The following is a 22,684-nucleotide window of genomic DNA, read 5'->3' on the forward strand; positions in this document are numbered from 1 at the left end:
TAGAGATCAATACAACAAAGACAACAGAGGTGGTCTGGTAAAGTGTTTTTTAGCGTTTCAGGCAATAGGTTATGAGAGGCTTGTTTGTATTGTGACTAGTTATGCGCAATATGAAGCCTAACAACCCCCGTGGATAAAGTCATTAAAGGCTTTTATTACAAGATTTAGCAAATGTAAATAAGAACATAATGTTGCTATGCAAGAAACGTTACCATGTGTGCTGTGCTGAGATACGTAGTTTGATGAAGAGGTCATAGATGTGTATGCGTAAGGAAAACAGCATCTACTGTGTTTATTAAAGTAACATTTCATCCTGGTAAACTCAAAAGGTTAAAACACCATAAAAGCATTATGAAAGTATTTTACATAACTTGTGTGCTACAGTAAATTACATACATTCTGAAGCAGTATGGTCTAAAAACTAACTTAAAAGATAAAGCCTGGAATACAAAATACAATGCATTTCCTTAGCTACATAATACTGTACATTCTCCTTAGTGTTTCCCACAGTATTTTAAGAGAATTAGCATATCTGTGACGTCACCACATCTACGTGGAAAGGCAAGTACACAGAGGAGCACACATTGAAAACACCACCACCTTTAAATTATTTCACTCACTGACATGTGACAGAGGAACTGTCAAGTGTTGATTATGTGGCGGTTCGCCACAAATAAATCAATGTATGGGAAACACTGCTCCTATAGGTGGATATGCAACCTACGCGTACAATGTACACAGGGTTTAAAAAAATCCAGCGGTGAGCGTACAGTATGTACGCACTCTTCTGATGATAAAAATGGTGTCACATACAGCCTGTCGCATATGCGTAAAAACGGGACTATTCTTCGGCCGTAAGTCTTTTTAATGAAAATCCTACCTTGAAATATAGCTTGACAACCATGCCACAATAGAGTAACTGAGTCACGTTTAAGATCGATCCAACCAAAAGGATTTAGTGTGTGACTCTGAAGTCTGGTTTCACACCATTTGCTTAGCAGTTTCATCCAAATGCCATCAAATGTTGACCCAGCTGAATTTAGTGTCTGACCAAATTTTCTCCTAGTTGCACTGTTAGGATTTGGCAAAAAAAAAAACAGGTCTAAAGCAAGCCAAAAACTGTTTACTGAATTACAGTGTGTACCACATTCTTAAAAATTTGCATTTTTAAAAGTACATGGTCAAAAGTTATTCCACAATTACACGACTAGTCCAAAGTTAACTTTCGTGTTTATTTATTGGTCTGGCAGTTTTATTGTCAAAAATAAAAATGTTTTGGTTTCATAAAGATTGTGAGCATGGATCACTGCTGTGTGAAGAGAGGTTCGGAAGCCAGGCAAGAATTCAAGATCTGTAGCTTGGGGTAACTATATGTGCCATTTTCCCCAGACACGTCCTGGCCAGGAATTCGTTTGTGTCCTCCGGAAGTTGCATTTGTCGACTGCATTCTTCATCGAGGTACTCACATTACAGTTATAAAAAACATTATAAAATGTATATTTATTTCTCTTAAGACATACAATTGTTGTAGTTCATTCCTACCTTGTAATGTAATAATTGCTTTTCCGAAATGAGATATTAAACCTTGATGACATATGCAATCGACGAATGCGACTTCAGGAGGACACACCCGACACGTCCAGGAAAAATAGCACGTATGGGCACCCTACTGTAGCTAACATTGTATACGACAATTTTACCCAGTAACGTAAGCTCTGTGTAGAAGTTCATACGCTTTAAATATGATTGAACTCTTTCCCCGCCATTGACGAGATGTCTCATCAATCAAGAGAAAACACTTCCCCGCCAATGACGAGTATTTCCGTTTTTCCGCAATACCGCAACTTTTTAAACCCGGAAGTATTGCCCTATGGCAAGCAGCGGCATGTCCGTGTCTGTTTTAAAGATCACTCTGAATGGGATCTCTATGAAAAGTCCGTCACAAAAATGGAATTCTCTCAGCTTTTTGCTCAAAATGTGGTGTTTTTGCAGAAACCTACCCATATTCAAGAGCTTATTACAAAAGAACTACTCAAGGTAGGATGAAACGTTTTTTTTGTTTTTTCTGTTCTTTCATTTGGTATATTGTCTGTTTATATATCTGGAGAAGAACATTTTCTGGAAGGCATCAAACTTTGGTGAAAATCATGAAAAACGCTGGCGCTGGCTGGCAACTTTTTTAAAAAAATGCTGGCGGTGAAAGAGTTAAACTAAAGTAATTTAACTGTTATTTATTTTGCTTTAAATCAGAAATATTTTCTACAGAAATAGTCTACAGAAAGTTACAGTAAGTTTGGGCCACAAAAGCTGTTGTTTATGTTGTTGCCGCCGAAACCATCTTAAAACACTAGCTGAATTAGTTTTATCTTTATTCTTGCCATTTTTGTTTTAGGAATATCTAAAGAAAGGTCTCTATAATTGCATTGACCAATTCAATTCTGTTTAATTGGGAATATTCTCATGCACCTGAAAAATAACATTTCAACATGCCTGCCGTCTTTTGGCTCACTACTGTGACCTGTTAAGACCCCTGTCTCTTTAGCGCAGCTGTACCATGAGTACAAGCAGTTCTTTGGATCAGTGAAGCCAGAAGAATAGCAGCAAACCATTATCTGGGTTATACTCCTGTTGTCCCGGGTGTATCCTTATCCGCTCGCCTGAGGTACTCCAGTAAAGTAAAGCCTCGGCGAGAGGCTCAACGTGATTCTTCTACTAAATGGTACCAAGCTTCTTGTGTACATGCATAGAGCTTAACTATGCTGATTTCACAAACTAGATTCTCATGTCAAATCACACCTATTCTATGTTCTAAAAAAGTCTTGTAGAGATGGCCTAAACCAGCCCAGTCTCCTGAAGATGCGTATAAATAGCACAAAGTGTAAAACTTGTGCAATACATATGCCAAATTCCACTTTGGCGTGCATATGATACGCCAGTCCTTCCCATTCACTTAAACGGTGCATCTTTTTTTTGTCATTTTATTTATTGGTTTCTCAATTTTTTGCTTTTTTTTATCATTTTCGCTTGGGTTTATTGTTAGAACAACTTTTTGTTATAGAAAATGGACATCTTAACCCAAACCCCAACTCTAACCCCAACTCCAAGCAACCATGGCTTAAATATGGACAAAAACATGGAGAAACCTGTATATTAAATAACCTCATTAAGCAAATCTAAAATCTAACCCTAAACCCAAGCGAAAATGGTTTAAAAAAGCAAAAAATTGAGAAACCAATAAATAAAACTACAAAAAAGATGCACCGTTTAAGTGAATGGGAAGGACTGGCGTATCATATGCACGCCAAAGTGGAATTTGGCGTATGTATTGCACGAGTTTTACACTTCGTGTTATTTATACGCATCCTCAGGAGATTGGGTAGCCTTAACACAATGCATCTCACTGGCATTTTTAGCTATGCTTCATTCCATTTTTTTCCAGCATGGTGTACATTACTGTGCACTACCGTTTAAATGTTTTGGTTCATTTAATATTTTTTTATTAATATGTTAATACTAAGTCACCAAGTCACACTTTTTTTCATAGTTTGGCTGGTCCTGTGACTTATAGTCAGGTGCGACTTGTAAGTCAGTATGAATTCATTTTGACATATATGAACCAAGAGACAACATGAACGTCTACAGCCGCAGGGGTCCGCTAGATGCCGCTCCTGATCTCACAAATTTCCGTGGGATAGGCACGGAATTTTTTGCTCATTCTTCCGTGACATTCTCACGGATTGGTTACTCAACTGTTTGTCCTAACATTGTCGCTTCGTTTTGGGTTAGATTTACATAAAATGACATCCTTACCCAAACCCAACTTCAACCCCAACGCCAGGTGACAATTGTTTAAAGTTAAGAAAAAAGCAGTTGAGGAACCAATCCGTGAAAATGCAAAAGACAGTTTGTGGCAGGGCCTCAAAAAAATATGGAGATCCGTAAGAATGCCACGGAAAAATGGGCAAAAATTCCGTGACTATCCCACGGAAATGTATGAGATCATGTTGCTATTTATGTAATTCAATGAATTCAGTGGTGTGGAATGACGAGCCTGCGAACTAGATGAGCGTTAGCTTGTTCTGTTCATTTAGCTTATTCAACCTTCCAGGTATGTTCAGTAGCTATTGTGTATCGTGTAAATAACTATTAATGTTACTTTAATGTACGGACACCTTTTCAGCCTGCTGTTCTGTGTGCTATTGTTTAGTTGAATAACTTGCCTTTTCAAATGAAACTATTTGTCTGTTCTTCGGCTTGGTTATTGGATTTTCTAAATAAATGCGACGTACAGTCCACTGCGACTTAAATGTGTTTTTTTTTGTCTTCATGATGCATTTTTGATTGTTGCAACTTATACTCCGGAGCAACTTGTAGTCCGGATAATACGGTAGTAAATTCATCAAAACTATGGATTAGCACAAACTTAAATTTGTAAAAAATTACTCTTGGCATTTTATCATCATTTTTATCATGTGCTTCTATAACTCAATAGGAAAATCATGGTGTCTGTCTACAATGAAAGATTGTGGGTTCAATCGACAAAGATTACACATAATTATAAAATATTCAGCTTGAATGGACTGCAAGTCACGTTGCACTAAAGCACTTGGCAAAAATGTTAATGTTATCTAACCAGCCTCTTAAGTGTTACCCTGAGATGGTTTCAAGCAGTATTGAAGTAGCTCCTATCTGCTCTGGCCTCTTTTACTGACTAATTTTTTTTTCGGTCATGCATTTTTGTCTGCAAAATATATGTCAAACATTTAAGCACACCTTGAGAAACATTTTACTCAAAAGACCCTCAACAGTAGTGTATGTGGTCAAACTGTTTATAAGGTACAAAAGCTGTCATTGGGGTGGTACCCTTTCAAAACGTATACTGTACCTACAGTAAGTAGTGCATATAAGTACCTTAAAGGCACATATTGCTACCAAAACTATTCTTATGTGTACCTAAATGGTACATATTGACCATTTAAAGGGTACAGCTTTTGTACATTTTCTTTGAAAGTATGTAAGTATTTTTAATGAATTAGCGTAAAGAGGTCTCTATAAGGCCATCCCTCACCTCTGTCCCGTGACAGTTTTTTGCAGAATCCCTCCTCGGCCCCAATACCTCACTCTCTGCTGGTACATCTACTACTATGTTTGGGCAAAAATTCCAAGCTCGGAGCCCTCCCCTTGGACGGCACACGCCAAATATGCTTTATTATCATATTACCCTATTAATTAGATGTTAATGCGAACTCGTGAATTACAAATAAAACAGAATGTATTATACAGTCAGGTAGAATTACTCTACAATCCAAACATCTGCCTCTCTTTTTAGCTCCTTACTACCTCAAAGGTACATTTTACAAATAATAATAAAAATTTAATCATGCAAGCATTTAGTAATTTAATCCAAACTAATTAAAACTGTCCAATAAATGCAACACTAAAGTAAAACCATTTTTGTCACATGGGTTACAAATGAGAAACACATTTTGGTGAAAAACAGTTCCTGAATTACATATTTGTCTACCTCCATGAACTATTTGTCTCTAAAACAAATACTCCTTTCAGTCGGTCACTACGACGTCACGTCGTGACCGACGAATTGGGAACCGCTTCGCGGGTGACCTATCTACTTCGAGAACTATCAAAAACGCCAATGAACTTGGCATGCAGGTATTTGCATAATGCCGGCGCCGCCCCGCCAGGTGCGTATATAAGGCACAGGTGCATAATACCAAATCAGCTTTATTGCTTCGAAGCCGGCAGACATCTGCTCACGAGAAGCTATTCTAAATCTGATCTTCGTAGATCCTGTTCTGGGAAGAAAAGTCTCAGCTTGCTGAAGTTGGTTGGGCAACGACACCTCAGCGGAGGCTCGCAGTGTTTTTTTCCACCCTTTCTCTCTCTCTCTGTCTCTTAATTTAGGACTTGAGTTCGAGTGAGTGCGTTTGCCTCTCCCTGTGTGTTTCACCAGCTCGCACAAAAGAGTGATTTCCCTGAAAGAGCAGCACGTTTGAGCTTTGTGTCTTTTTAAAGACAGCCACTCATTCGTGTCACGGTCGGGGTCGTCTTTTTAAAGATGGATTTCCGTCCGTGTTCCGTTTCTGGATGCGGTGTGTTTATCGCCCCCCAGGATGGCCACAAGCGTTGTCTTTCGTGTCTGGGGCTCCAGCACGCAGAGGCAGCGTTGCGTGATAGCTCATGCCCCATCTGTGAGGGTATGACTATGGCGGATTTGCGGAGACGGGTGTCGTTCCTCCGGCAACGGCCCCCGCCTTCCCAGTCTGGTGCTGCTAAGGGCGCAGCTACCAGACTTGCGAAGGATGACCTCCGTATAACGGTGCTGGGTCGGTCTGCTGGTTCGTCCAGTAGCTCCCAGCGCCCTGATCCGTTGCCAGCGGAGGTCCCGATGGAGACGAGTGGCCCGTGTTCTACGGTGTCCTCGCGCTCTGTCGAGCCTCCACCTGACGCGATATCCACCGTAACGTCGGAGGGGGGGTTGTCAGCCTCAGACGTCGATCCGGATCCGCTCCCGCCTTCGGGCCAGGTTGCGGCTTCTGCGTTCGACCCTGAGATGGCAGCCATGCTCGCTCGGGCGGCGGAGGCGGTCGGCTTGGAGTGGACTAAACCTCCCCCACCTGAACCGTCCCGCCTCGATGATTGGTTCTTCGGGGGTGCCAGGGCTTCTCAGTCCTCGCCCCCGGTGCCTTTCTTCCCCGAGGTGCATGAAGAGCTGACGCGGTCGTGGAAAACCCCGTTTTCCGCCCGGAACCGGCCGTATCAGCCTTCACCTCTCACCTCTCTCGAGGGTGGAGATGCCAAGGGGTACACTGGTATCCCGTCAGTGGAGCGCCCGGTCGCGATGCAGTTGTGTCCGGCCGGTGTCGCTTCCTCCTGGCGGGACCAGCCTACTCTCCCCTCACGGGCCTGTAAGCAGTCTTCGGCGCTGTCCGGTGCTGCTTACAAGGCTTGTGGGGAGGCAGCCTCTGCCCTGCATGCCATGGCATTGCTGCAGGTCCATCAGGCTAAGGCTCTGAGGGATCTGCACGCGGGAGGTCACGACTCGGCGGAGTTCTCGGAACTACGTGCGGCTACTGATCTGGCGCTTCGTGCGACCAAGGTCACCGCACGCGCCGTCGGGCGTGCGATGTCTACCCTGGTAGTCCAGGAACGCCATCTCTGGCTGTGTCTGGCGGACATGAAGGACGCTGATAAAACCCGGCTCCTGAATGCTCCGGTTTCCCAGACCGGCCTGTTCGGCGAGACGGTCGAGGAGTTTGCCCAGCAATTCTCCGCGGCCAAGAAGCAGACTGAGGCCATCGCTCAGATCATGCCACGTCGGAAGCGTCCTGCGCCTGCCCCATCCACGTCGGCGCCTCAGCCTGCTCCTCGCCGAGGGCGTCCTGCGGCGGCCGCCTCCGTTCCTCCCCGGGGCTCTTCTAAGAAGCGAGGAACCGGTCGTCAGCAGCCCGCCCCGCCCGCTCAGCCCGCTGCAAAGGGTGGTAAAAGAAGATCACAGCGGCCCTGAGACGGGCGACCTAGAGATGGAGGGGATCGCTCTTCGGGAGATGGTGAAGGCACCACTCCCCCCACCGGAGGAGGGCCGGTTGGGGAATCTTTTGTTTCATTTTTCTGTTCCGCCGACTTTTCAGTCGGCACCCACAAATCCACAAAAAGAGCGAATTCCACTTCCATCTCTAGGTCTTCGGATGAGCTCCGGAGATACGAGAGGGCTCATAACCCCCCCTCGTTCTCCGACTCATCAGAGGAGAACGAGAGCGACGCACGGGCTCATAACCCCACCGCGCTCTCAGCCGGTAGGAGACAGCTACGGGCTCATAACCCATCGTCTCCCTCCTCCTTCGCCAGAGGGTGCATCGAGTGGTGTGAGGTGTCTTCAGCAGAGCCTCCCTTACTCAACCACCCAGCAACGGACTCAGGTGAGTGTTATCACACACAACACTGCTGTCGGTGCGGCCGTTACGCACACACCGGCGATCACCTCCGTTGCGCCCGCCGCGGGTACACCGATCGTGCCTTTAGTCCCTCTCGCACGGTATCTGGGGGCGTGGGAACAGCTTCCCAGCTCGTCGCGTTGGCTTTTACGCACGATTCGTCTCGGCTATGCGATCCAATTTGCCCGGCGTCCCCCCAAATTCTCCGGCGTTCGTTTCACTACGGTGAGAGCTGCCGATGCGCACGTCCTCCGTGCGGAGATCGCTGTCTTATTGGCGAAAGACGCGATTCAGCCGGTCCCTCCAGCCGAGATGAGGTCGGGGTTTTACAGCCCTTACTTTATTGTACCCAAGAAAAGCGGCGGCTTGCGACCGATCCTGGACCTGCGTTCGCTGAACCGTGCACTTCACAGAATGCCGTTCAAAATGCTGACGCCCAAACGCATATTTCCATGCATTCGTCCAAACGATTGGTTCGCATCTATCGACCTGAAGGACGCGTACTTTCACGTATCGATTCTCCCCCGACACAGGCCGTTTCTCCGCTTTGCGTTCGAGGGGCGAGCATACCAGTACAAAGTCCTCCCATTCGGGCTCTCTCTGTCGCCCCGTGTATTCACCAAAGTAGTGGAGGGGGCTTTAAAACCCCTGAGAGAGAGAGGTGTGCGCATTCTCGCGTATCTGGACGATTGGCTAATAATAGCTCAAACACGTCAGACGCTGTGCGATCACAGAGATTTAACTTTAAAACACCTCGCTCGTTTGGGTCTTCGGGTCAACTGGGAAAAGAGCAAGCTTTGCCCCGTGCAGAGAATCTCTTTTCTCGGTATGGAACTGGACTCGATCGATTTGACAGCTCGTCTAACAGAAGCGCGTGTACAGTCGATTCTGACTTGCCTGAATACATTCAAGAGCAAGAGCGCGGTCCCGCTGAAACAATTTCAGAAGCTTTTGGGGCATATGGCAGCAGCCGCAGCTGTAACTCCGCTCGGACTGCTTCATATGCGACCGCTTCAGCGTTGGCTTCACGATCGAGTCCCGAGGAGAGCGTGGTTGCGCGGCATTCACCGTGTTATCATTACACCTGCGTGTCGTCGCACTTTCACTCCGTGGTCAGACCGTGCGTTTCTCCGAGCCGGTGTGCCTCTGAGACAGGTCTCCAGGCACGCGATAGTATGCACAGATGCGTCAGACACGGGGTGGGGGGCCACGTACGATGGGCTTGCGGCTTCGGGGGTCTGGACGACACCCCAGCTGCATTGGCACATAAACTGCCGGGAAATGTGGGCTGTATATCTTGCGCTCGTCCGTTTCAGCAACGAGTTACGGGGCAAAGATGTATTAGTTCGTACAGACAACACTGCGACCGTGGCGTACATCAATCGTCAAGGCGGTTTACGCTCGCGTCACCTGTCGCATCTCGCCCGTCACCTCCTCACTTGGAGTCAGAAGAATTTGAGGTCTCTTCGTGCCATTTACATCCCGGGCACGCTCAATGTAGAGGCGGATGCGCTCTCTCGGGCTGCGCGTCCCGGCGAATGGCGACTCCACCCCATTGCGGTTCAGCAAATTTGGAGACGTTTCGGCAAAGCGCAGATAGATCTGTTTGCTTCCCCAGAGACGACCCATTGTCGCCTGTTCTATTCACTAGCCGACGACTCGCTCGGCGTGGATGCATTGGCACACAGCTGGCCGCGAAACATGCGCAAATACGCGTTCCCTCCGGTGAGCCTCATTGCGCAAACCTTATGCAAAATCCGGGAGGACGAGGAGAGCGTGCTGTTGGTGGCACCGTATTGGACAACCAGGAGCTGGTTTCCAGAACTCTCTCTCCTCGCGACAGCCCCTCCGTGGAAGATTCCCCTGAGGAAGGACCTTCTTTCTCAACAAGAGGGCACATTATGGCACCCGCGCCCCGACCTGTGGAACCTCCATGTGTGGTCTCTGGACGGGGCACGGAGGATATGAGTGATTTACCGCAAGAGGTATCTAACACTATTGCTGCTGCGCGAGCGCCGTCTACGAGACAGGCTTACGCGCTTAAATGGAACCTGTTTGTCGACTGGTGTTCTTCCCGAAGTGAAGACCCCCGAGAATGCCCGATTAGTGTTGTGCTTTTATATCTCCAGCGTCGTTTGGAGAATAGGCTGTCACCATCCACTATTAAAGTCGATATCGCTGCGATATCAGCTCACCATTCACCCGTAAACGGTAGAACAGTGGGTCAGCACGACCTAGTCATTAGATTTCTCAGAGGCGCTCGAAGACTGAATCCTTCGCGTCCCCCCTCTATTCCTCCTTGGGACCTGTCCTTGGTGCTGAAATCACTCCAGGAAGCCCCATTCGAGCCTCTGCATAGTGTGAGTGTTAAGTTTCTTACAATGAAAACTTTAACTCTCCTTGCTTTGGCTTCTGTTAAGAGGATAGGGGATATTCATGCATTTTCGGTCGATGAATCGTGCCTTCAGTTCGGGCCGGCTGCATCCAGCGTAACACTGAGACCCCGGCCCGGCTTTGTGCCCAAAGTTCCCACCACTCCTTTTAGAGATCAAGTGGTGAATCTCCAAGCACTGCCTTTGGAGGAGGCAGAACCAGCCATGGCTTTGTTATGTCCTGTTCGTGCACTACGTGTGTATATAGACAGGACGCAAAGTTTTAGGACCTCAGATCAGCTCTTTGTTTGTTACGGTGGTCAGCAGAAAGGAAAAGCTGTCACCAAGCAGAGGATGTCCCATTGGATTGTGGATACTATAGCCCTTGCATATCAAAAGCAGAATGTGCCTTGTCCATTTAATTTACGTGCCCACTCTACTCGCAGTGTGGCATCATCTTGGGCACTGGCTCGCGGTTCCTCGCTAACAGATATTTGTAGAGCTGCAGGCTGGGCGACACCTAATACGTTCACAAGATTCTATAGTGTTCGTGTCGAACCGGTTTCCACTCGGGTTCTTTCTACTAACTAGTTAAGAATGCCGAGGGTCGGCTCGTGTGTCGGCTTGGAGCCTCTATTTTGGTGCTGCACATTTGCACCATTATGGAAGGCCATCGGGGCAAAAACGTCTAAAAAACTGTTTTTGCCTCTCCTCCACCGCCCTGATAGCTGGTGTTGCGGAGCATCCGCTGTCAACCTATCACTGATGTATTCTCTGTAAACCTGTGTAGGCTAGGCATCCACATTTGTCCCCTACGTGGGGTTCATTTGTGTGTATAGTCCGTGGGGTTCTAATCCTCCACGTTTTTCCTTAGCAGAGCCTGCTCTGCATCTCTCAACATACCATGTATTGTTCAGAGACTTTATTTTGAGCAACCTGTCGGTTGTTTCATATATTTTATGTCATCCATTTAACCTTCTTAGGGGATGGCTTCCGCAGTGTTCTAGCTCCGCTCAGTTTAGACGCTTCTCCCAGTTCGCTGCTTCACTATCGTGGGTTAAGGAACAGGTAGTGACCGGCCTTCTGCATTTCGCCTTAGGTTCCGCCCCTTATGTGGAGGGCGGAGGGCTTTTGCAGGCACTGGAAGGGTTCAGCTGCAGTGGCGTTTTGGTAGGGATTCCCAATTCGTCGGTCACGACGTGACGTCGTAGTGACCGACTGAAAGGGAACGTCTCGGTTACGTATGTAACCCTCGTTCCCTGAAGGAAGGGAACGGAGACGTCACGTCCCGTCGCCACAGTTTGCTGTTCCATTGCTGTTCAGGCCGGGCACTGTTGCTCGGCTTCTCAGCAATAATATAGCTGATTTGGTATTATGCACCTGTGCCTTATATACGCACCTGGCGGGGCGGCGCCGGCATTATGCAAATACCTGCATGCCAAGTTCATTGGCGTTTTTGATAGTTCTCGAAGTAGATAGGTCACCCGCGAAGCGGTTCCCAATTCGTCGGTCACGACGTGACGTCTCCGTTCCCTTCCTTCAGGGAACGAGGGTTACATACGTAACCGAGACGTTATCCAGTTAACATACTGTAATTAAACGAGTGACATATACTTTAATCCTTTACAAATTTCAAGTCTTCTAATAAGTTTTCTCGACGTGGGCACCATTCTTACCTCTCTCTCTCTCTCTCTCTCTCTCTCTCTCTCTCTCTCTCTCTCTCTCTCTCTCTCTCTCTCTCGTCAAATTATCCTGCGCGAGAGCGCGTTCTTGAAGTTCAAAGGGAAAAGCGCGTGTTTTCGCAATTGCGTCACCCAATTCGCGTCATTTGCATCGCCCCATGCTAGGACGCGTGTCTTTACATTGACTTTGTAATCTGCTCGCGCAAACCCTTTGTCTTGTTCCCTTGCTTCACGGTTTTTCCCCTTTATTCTGCCCCAGACGGATAGCTTTGCCTTTGTTTTAAATCAATGGTGGGCATATAATATGCGCATCGTTACCAAATCACTCTTCTGCGTCATGCACGCGGCCGTTTCTAAATTTGAAGGCTGCAACCTCCGAATGTCGCATATGCGCGCTGCATACGTCATCAAGCCTGATTTATTTAAGTTAAATAAGCATTTCATTTGCAAGTCATAAGCACAATATAACAATTAACCATTAACTAAGAATAATAGTCAACATTATAATTGTTAATACTCTAAAATACGTTTTTTATGACGCATATGCAGCCTACAAATGTGACCTCTGAAGGCTGCAGCCTTCGGATTGAGAAACTGCCTGCATGTTGTCCGAGTACATATCAGTGATTTAAGAAATCATTAAGTATTTTTAAAAACCTGCATAAATTCTGAAGTTTGCAAATTATTTAAATCATAGCGTCTTGTTTTCATTAAACATAATAATAATTTTTCTTTGATATAATGGTTTTAAATAATTCTGAGATCAAGGGGGCCCTCTAGTGGTGCGGGGCCCTATGCAAATTGCGTACTTTGCGTATAGGAAAGACCGGCACTGTTTATGAAGAAGTTATTTTCATTGTGCTTTCACATGCTTTTAACATCAACAATTTTACACCTTCAGAGGCCCTTAAATGAAGACGGGGGAAAGCAAATGTGCCACTTTAAATAAAGTCCACACTTGCAAACTGCACCAGAAGTTTGTCAGAGTAGATTCAATCAAAGCAATGCAAAACAAGATTGCCAAACCAGGTCCCAGACGCCTGAGAGAGTTAGAACCTAAACCCACGGGAACACATGTCTGCTATTACTTATTTTTCTATGTACACATGGACTTATTTGTATAAAATAGTTCTGAAAGGAACTCCCAGAGGGCAATGCGAGTAGAGATGTGTGTTTGTGTGCTGGATGCATACCTAACAGGACTGTTGCCAACATCCAGGTCCTCAGCTGTGACCGCTCCAACAATAATTCCTACCGATGTGTCCTCATACATCTCCATGCTATACGATGGTCGACTGAAGACAGGAGGCTCCTCCACATCCAGAACGTTCACCTTTACCGTGGCAGTGTCTTTAAAAGGTCCCAAATGCATGAAGCGATGATCGAGAATTGCGTTGGAAGCCTCAACTTTAAAGCTGTAAGCCTTCCTGGTCTCATAATCTAGACGCTGCAAAACAAATAACAAATATGAATGTGTACATCAAACTCAAAGGGTTGACCTGTAATTTATTGATCTCCTTTATTCATTTTTCATTGGCAACAAAAGGAGGTACTGCAGGGCTGTGTGGCTGTATACTCTTATAGAATAAGAAAACAGTCATTTTATTCAGGGCATGAAACTCAAACTCATAATATAACTGGAAATGCCTCAACAACAGAGGGCTCATGCTGAGATCAGACGTGAGGAGATCAGGATGGCCTGTCACTAACTCTGGAATCACAATCACATGGATAAAGGCCAGAGGAAAAGAAAGCAAGTGGGTAAAGTCGTTGGCCAGCAGCTCTTCCATCACTCTGCTTATTCAGCCATGTAAAAGGCAAAATTTGTGCAGTGAGTTGGAGCAACTGAGCTCTACCTAACACACTGTTAAGTTCAATTTCAAAAATGCATTGAAAGGGTCGAACACAGTTTAATCCATTTTCCAGGCACAATACACTCTAAAAATCGCTCGGTTATTTTCAACCCAGCGTTGGGTCAAAAAGGGACGAACCCAGCCATTGGGTTAACCCAGAAATATATTTGACCCAACAATGGGTTAGAACAGGGGTGGGGAACCCTGGAGGGCCACTGTCCTGCAGAGTTTAGTTCCAACCCTAATTAAGCACACTTGAAAAATCAAGTAAAAGTCTTCAGGATTACTTGGAAAATATAAAATGCAGGTGTATTTGCTTAGGGTTGGAACTGACAGTGGCCATCCAGGAACCAGGGTCTAACAACCCATGTTTTGGGTCGAAACAACCCATCATAGATTAAAGTTCAACGCACCGGCTGGGTTCGTCCCTTTTTGTTTTCTCTTAATTGACGAGATAACTTGTCAATGGCGGGGAAAGAGTTAAGAATGGAACGACATATACAGTAAATAAATAAGGCCTCACAGAACACAGTAAGCAAATGACCTGAAACTACTTGGATGATAAGCACATAAACACTTGATAAAACTAGCCTGTTTATACACTAAACTGGGGCTTCTCTTAGTAGCTTTTTAAAATGTTAAGTCATGTAAGCCTGCAGATATTACACTTATATGCTTAATACATTAAAAACCCTTGAAGACTTCTTATTAATGTATGCTTATTACAACAGAAGTGATTCCTTCATTATGTTTGACACCATTAACAAATGCAAGTACAATTGCAATTTTGTACAAAAATCCATCTGCATAGACAAGGTGACACCAGTGAAGTGAGTGTTTATATACACGGGAGTAAAATGTTGGGGTTGGTTTATGAGTTTAACCGGGTGTAACAAGAACAATTTGTATCAGTTTGTTTGCAAGCCATAAACAAGAGACATGGGAGTAAAATTCACTGGACCTGTTAAGCTCAAAGCACTTCAGAATATCAAGAGAGACACTTTCATCAACCAAAAGAACTACAAAGACTGTTTAAAAGACAGACTGCATGACAACTTACTGTTCTCATTTTCTCTTCGTTTTCAAACCCATATGTGTTATAAAACCACATGTCTTAAACACACTGCCGATTCATAGTGCTCCTGGAAGAGATCTCATCATCATTCAAACAGTTGTGTGCACTACAGTCATTGCAGGCTAATATTTAAATATGTAGGTGCGCTAATTATTGTGCTGACCATGGTGAACAATAACAACCTCAGGCATAGCAGAACAGAGATCCAGATGGACAATCTCATGCCGACCCCTGTGGCAACCTTTGGTCATCATTAACCTTGTAATAACTTTGCTCAGAAATTTTGACCTGAAACAGTCATCTACATGGGGTTAGGTCTAGATGTTATTTGCCAAGTAGATGTTTTCTTGAAACAGTGATTTTTGTTGGAAGATCTTTGTCAATAAACAGATAAATAAATCCGGTTTTATCTTAAGATGTAGCCATAAACCAAACTCAAACAATCTGATAGAAAGACTGAATGGTACAGGACCAGCAATGATGTTGATTTTTAAACTAGGTTTGCATGTCATATCTGCAGCACACTCTAAATAAAGGTACAAAAGTTGTCACTGAGGCGGTACCTTTTCATAAAGTAAACCTAAATGGTTTGTACCTAAAAGGTAAACATTGGTTAGGGTGTTTCTCCGACCTGTAAATTTTTTACATCGTTTGCTTTGTTCTAAAACCGGGGATCAAATGTTGCTACAATGTTGAAATTTCATCTTGGTTCGGTTCGCATTCACAATATTTCCAACCGGACCAGACTTTGTGAATAAAAGTCACGACAGACAGCAGCTTTGCAGGATTATTTTGTGCTTTTTTTGTTAACTGCGGTTATATTACTTCATTATTTTGAGCAGTAATCAAAACTTAAGCAGAACAGCATTCTTGACATGTACCTTTTGCGAAGAAGAGCAAAGACATTTTATAAGGAACAGGTGCGCTTTGGTTTTGAATGGAGGTGGCATGCTCACCAGAATTCGTCACCAATTAGCTCATGGTTAATAATTCAATAAGCCTGTTCATTGGTTCGTTGGGTAGGATTGCTTTAACCTTTATAGCGAAATGCTCCAGAGTTCATTTGCAAATGACCACCTTGTTTAAAGGTACAATAAGTAGGATTTACCCCATCTAGTGGTGAAATTGTATTTTGCATTCAAACGAATAATGCTCTCTTGCGCCTCGCTTTTCCAAATGTGTGTTGCAACTACGATAGCCGTTATGTAATCACTGATCTCCTTGTCCGTTTCAGCTGGTTCACGTGTTCTGAATGAAAACGCGTTGTGGAAATGCATTGGTAGGCTATAGTGCTTTTGTCTCTCTTTGCTATTATAGTTTATCAATACGGTGGAACGACATTGAAGCCTCAATGGACTTACCCGTTCAATGTAAGTCAGATCACTGGCAGAGGTCATTTGACACCAACAAGGACATATTTATGAATAAAGACATTGATTTTGATTAATAAAACACTTAAAACCCTACTTACTGTCCCTTTAAAGGGTCAGAGAGTGGTTGTTTTGGTGCCGTATCTGAGTGTGATTGCCGTGTTCACATATGCCTAAACGAACCAAACCAATGGAGAAAACACACCAGGTTCTGAAAAAAACTAAGGCTTATGTCTGAAAATACCCTTAGAGGTACATATTTCATCTTAGGACCTTTTTGAAAGGTACCGTCCCATTGACAACTTTTGTAAGTTTTTTTCTGAGAATGCATGATGAATTTCTATCTGATTATAAATGTTGGTATGCTGATCTTGCAATGGATTTGGCTGAATTCATGAATTATTTCATTTTAACGGTCATATATATTAATTAGTCTACATGTCTCGTACAAAACCATAGATTGATTTCTGTATCGATTTTACTCTTTACATTGCGGTTCTTCGTGTCCTTTGTGTTTACTTTTGCAACAAAGTAACATTGGAAATCTTTAGATGGCAGTGTTTATCTAGTCGTCCACTGAGAATTAACACAATGCCTCCGTTCTCTGTTTTGGATACTCTCCACTCAAAAGTGAATGTTAATCAGATGCAAAACCCCTTGTTGTTATGTTATTCAGCATAGCAAAATTTTAATTCCCCTAGTAATTGACATTTCGTTATCGCACTGTTATACTGAATGTTTGGTAGAAAATCAAAATCATTCTGATTCATTAGTATAAACATATTTTGAACTCGTATCACTGTCAGAAAACTGTACTTTTTTGTCGCTGGGGTGGTACCCTCAAAAGTACCTTTTGGGATACAATATTATAGCCTAAGGACCTAATGTGTGCCGTACATGTAAGTAATAAATATGTGCCATTTAATTTTTAGAGGTACCAAACTGTACGCAGTAGATCCTTAAAGGAATAGTCTACTCATTTTCAATATTAAAATATGTTATTACCTTAACTAAGAATTGTTGATACATCCCTCTATCATCTGTGTGCGTGCACGTAAGCGCTGGAGCGCGCTGCGACGCTTCAAAAGCATTTAGCTTAGCCCCATTCATTCAATGCTACCATTTAGAGATAAAGTTAGAAGTGACCAAACACATCAACGTTTTTCCTATTTAAGACGAGTAGTTATACGAGCAAGTTTGGTGGTACAAAACAAAACGCAGCGCCCCTCCAAGCGGATTCAAAAGAGGAACTATATTTTATGGTGTAATAGCACTTTTGGGAGTACTTCAACTCGCCTGAAAAATCCGCTCCCCTTCTCCCTCTCATAATGGGAGAGGGAGGGTGTTACTGCGCCGAGTCGAAGCACTCCCAAAAGTGCTATTACGCCATAAAATGTAGCTCCTCTTTTAAATCCGCTTAGAAAAGCGCTACGTTTTATTTTGTACCACCAAACTTGCTCGTATTACTACTCGTCTTAAATAGGAAAAACGTTGATGTGTTTGGTCACTTCTAACTTTATCTCTAAATTGTACCATTGAATGAATGGGGCTTAGCTAAATGCTATTGAAGTGTACAGTAATGTACCCCAAAAGATACAACATTGTATTATGTTAAGTATACTTGTAAAGGTACAACATGTAACCTTAGGGCACCACCCCACCAACAGAAAAGGTAGAGTTTTAAACCTGTTTTCTGACAGTGTATGTACATCCACATCCACAATAGTCTCAGCTTCAGACGTCATGCAGATGTGCACTTTCCTGGAAACCCTGTGGGAATGTCGAAGTCTTCTTTTGATGCGAGTGTCACGATTAGTTTCGGCCCCTGGAAAACAAAGCTCTGACGTTCAATTAAAATCGTGTTCACGTGGATAATAATGACCAGTTATCAAGATCAGCTAAACATTGGATTCTAAAAAATATGCAAAGTTTGCGGCATAGACTTTCTAAAAGACGTCCAAGAGTTTAGCTCGAGCCAGTTAGTGGAGTCAAAAAGTTGGTTTTCCTGAATTGCTATTAGGTGTTAAAATGTGGAGAGATATGCTTGAAACAGATGTTTACCGGGAGTGTCTCAATGGTGTGGCTGTTGATCAAGTAAACAATGTTGTTCTATGGTGAGTAATGTTGTTTATTTAGATGCTATTCGGTTGCGGCTGGTTATTTCAATAACTGACTTGTTGCCAGCCGGGTCGTTACGAGTCTGAAACGTGACGCTAGACGAAACAAACTGTGATTGGTTGTTTGACATGACGGTCAAACAGGCTCATGGGTGGGCACCGAAAAACACCAGACCTTCAGTACTGAACATCTGGAGGGAAACATGCCTTGCTCTAGGGCACCTCAGTTGCACCACAGTCATGGCGTGATACTCGAACTGATGACTTTTGGGTTATAAGTCTGACATTATGCCACGACTGCCCCAAAGGGATGGTTTACAGAAAAATAAAAGTTTGTTGTTAAATCACCATCAGGCCATTTTATCTGTAGAACAGTTCACATGCATTAATGCAACAGGAATATCGGTTTTCAGGCACACTTGGGTTTGCCTGAGGCGGTGGATTACTAGAATAATGATGCACAATGAATAATGAGCGGCTTCTTGCACAGACCATTCTGCTTCATAAGACCTCAGTCTATCGCCAAAGCCAATGGTGTTACTTTTGTGTTGCCTTTATATCCCCTTTTGATTCTTAAAGTGAACTGTGGACATATAAATCACCAAAGGCAAAGTTTGTTACTGTTTAACTGTAGAAAAATGTCACCTACATCTTCGATGGTCTGACAGTGAGTATATAATCAAGAATTTTTCATTTTCCAATGAACTATCCCTTTAACAAAGCCTTGCTGCCTATTACTTAAGATAATCCCACATGTTGCCAGTGTAAAACCCATCCTCGTCCCGTCGCTGATATAGAGACAATTATCTTTTGATCCAGTTAAGCGAACTGATCCTCTTACTGCTCAAACCAGTGCTGAGCCCTTGAAGTCACGAGATCCCAAATGTTCGGCCTCAGCGTTTCAGAAAAGTCCCAGTGTAACACAGCAGGGAGGTGATGAAGCGGCTCGTCAAAGAGAAGTTAAAGCAGAGGGAATTCTGTTAAAAAATTCTGTAAGGGCCATTGTCATTGACCCTCTTATGTGCCCCACGGTGAGGATCCCACATATCCATTTGAAGAATTTTTTTGGGTCACCACATATGGCACACCCAATTTTGCAATGTAAGGACTATCTCACATTACCCTGCACAGGGAATTAAAAGGTACAGAGAGTGAAGGACAGGAAAAGGATCACAGTGGCTTTCGTGATGTACTGCGGATGTACTGTTACATTATGAAACACACCACACCCCTTAAAATATATTGCATTCTGCTTATGCCATATGCAGCAGAAACAAACTACAGCAGCAGTGTAAACGCACAGACTGTCATTATGTTTCTACAGACTACACCAGCTTTGAGTAATGAAGGAGTATAACCTCTTCATCCCGAGAGGATAAGAAAACCCCAGTCTCATCCACAAGCTTTAACCAATTCATTTGTTTCTGCTTACTACTTATATACCATGTCCAAACTAAACCTTTTGCTGGGTGTCTGAATAAATATTTACTTATGATATCACATCAAGGTAGATGCTGCAATGACTATAACCATTTATGTCTGCTAAATCGTAAAAATGTTTGCTTTTTTTGGGAGAAACTCATGTATTTTTAAATAGATCAGCATTTCCCATACATTACTTTTCATCCCACAAAGTCGGCAAAACAGGAATGGAAAGCAATGTTCAATGGCAGCCAAAGCCCACATAATGAATTGATAAAGTTCGAGAGCAGGCATTGGGTAGTGTGGGTTAAGCGTTTGCACTTTCATGGCTTAATACATTATTCATTCGCAACATTATGGACGGTCATCCAATAATAAAATATGAGTCACCTGAGGGTAAACACACACACATGCTATTAAATAAAGGAGAACTTGGTGTTATTGCCATCATCCTTGTATACACAACTGTGTGAAAATTGCAAATAACATCCTGATTTGCATTTGCCGAGTCATCCAGCTCTAAACAGGGCAGCTAAATATTGAAATATTGTCTATCCAAAGATGTCATTTGTTTATCCTCCAAACAAAAACACGCATTAAACACGCACAGTAAAGTGCAATGAGAAATAAAGTTAAAGCATAAATGTAAACGCAGCAAAAAGTAACCCATCAGACCCATTACAAAATATCTTTTTTTTAAACTTCTATATAAATCAACTTTGACAATAATGGTGTCAAACGTCATGGAGTCGGTAGTAACCACAATCAAAACAAGACGAATTTGAATACGGATATTTTGAGTGCACAAATAAGACTTGAGAGCCACGGTGGATGGAAGATTTTTTAATCAAGAACATGATTAAAATCCTCACACGAGGGTAATGCTTCATAAGACTGTGCACACAAGTCATATGGACTGTTAAAAATTCTTTTAGTTTACATTCACACGGGCTGGTAATGACATGAGGGTAAAGTAAATAATGACAAAAATTAAATTTTTGTGTAAATCCCATCCCTTTGTCTTATCTCTTCGGTGGGACCTTTAGGCAGTGCTACCCTATGAATAATGAATCAGTTCTGATGGTGAATACAAATACAGCCACAAACCGAATCTGCTTTTATCTGCAGACTGAAAATTACAACAGAAACCCTGACCCTACCTTTTTCAATATCACCGTTCCCTCTTGGGTGTGTTTATTGCTGTAAATATCAAACAGGGATCCTCCATCATCAGGAAAAATGCTGTATTCCACATCAGCATTCTTCCCAGAGTCCATATCATGAGCTTTGACCTTTCCCACTGATGAGCCCACCGGCGAAGATTCAGGAACCCGCAGGTGAAAAATACCTGTGAAGATTCACAAACAGCTTTATTTGTGACGTTACTGCCTTTAGGGAATGTTTGATTTTTAGGCCTATATGTAAATAGTTGTGGTTTCAATACTGATAAGCTTGTGATTTGAATATTTAGATGACCACAGAAAAGGTGTTCCACATACAGTAAACTAATAAAATGTATCACTTGAATGTCGCGTTTGTCCGCCAAATGCGTAAATGTAAAAAACAATTAAAATTACAAAATAAAACCAGAATATAGTAGGTCAGTGACTGGGGTAAAGCAGGTCTAAAAATGCATTATACAAATACACTGTCAAAAATACCCTTTAGAAATGTCCTAATATGTAACATTTACGTACAAATATGTATACATTTGGTACCAACATGTACATTTGAAGTACTAATATGCAATATGAGGTAGTAATATGAACTCTTTGGATGCAAAAGTGCACTTTTTGAAAGGGTACCATACTATTAACAGCTAGGGACAATTTTTAGAAGGGACAGTGTATAGACACAAGACTTAAACACCATGTGTCGTTGGCATGAGACTATAATCTTATGGTATATACGGACTACTGGCACATCCGGGAACTTGACTGTAAATTTCGTCACCGCCCCTTTTTGTGGGATAAAAACCAGACCTTCCATTGACTTCCATTCATAAATACGAAGTAACTTTCAAATACGAAGTAAAATCATTCATTTGCTTCCCTGTTGACTCGATGAGGTATGAGTAAATGTCCGGGTAAGACATCTCTTGCCAATAGGGAGCGTTGTTACACAAATTTGACGCTGGGAGAATGAAAGGGACATGTTTTTATATTGACCAAATTAAATGTGTTAATGTATCTTTCGCGCTCTATGGCAGGCAGGCTGGACCGATAATTACTCAACATGTTTAATCTGAGTGATTTCATAAATTATTTACGCCTGCCAGCTGTGTACGAACGTTGCTTTGTTCCGCTATTTTGAATGGAAGTCAATGGAAGGTCCAGTCTGTTTTCCCCCAAAAGTGGGCGTGAACCTGTTCAGAGACATTCTATGAAGTTGTGCCGGCTGTGCGTATGTGGGGTTTAAGTGCATTAAAGAGAAACTCCACTTTTTTGAAAATATGCTCATCTTCCAGGTCCCCTAGAGTTAAACATTCGATCTCTAGCGTTTTGGAATCCATTCAGCCGATCTCTGGATCTGGCGGCACCACTTTTAGCATAGCTTAGCATAATTCAATGAATCTGATTAGACCATTAGCATTGCGCTCAAAATGACCAAAGAGTTTCAATATTTTTACTATTTAAAACTTGACTCTTCTGTAGTCAGAAAGTCCCTTTGGTAACTTTCAATAGCTGGCGACTATTTTCGGGTCCTTGATTATTACTGTAGGCTTGAATGAGAGTATAGTTCCTAGCTATATGCCTAGAAAAATCCCAACTTTTAATTTTCCGGCAGTCTAAGTACACAGTGTAACTACAGAAGAGTCAAGTTTTAAACAGGAAAAATATC

The 22,684-nt window shown here is 43.2% G+C and overlaps 1 protein-coding gene across 1 annotated transcript in view; it reads right to left on the minus strand.

Moving 5' to 3' along the window:
• The window catches only part of cdh12a (cadherin 12a), a 63,526-nt gene that overhangs the window by 13,080 nt on the left and 27,762 nt on the right, over positions 1-22,684 (minus strand). The window contains exons 6-7 of the mRNA XM_055202070.2: positions 21,004-21,191; positions 13,200-13,453 (exon numbers count right to left, since the gene is read on the minus strand). Of these exons, the coding sequence (XP_055058045.2) occupies positions 13,200-13,453; positions 21,004-21,191 (442 nt within the window). The remainder of the gene's footprint in view (positions 1-13,199; positions 13,454-21,003; positions 21,192-22,684) is intronic.

This window comes from Misgurnus anguillicaudatus, chromosome 2 (assembly GCF_027580225.2).
Source record: "Misgurnus anguillicaudatus chromosome 2, ASM2758022v2, whole genome shotgun sequence".
Classification (NCBI taxonomy): domain Eukaryota; kingdom Metazoa; phylum Chordata; class Actinopteri; order Cypriniformes; family Cobitidae; genus Misgurnus; species Misgurnus anguillicaudatus.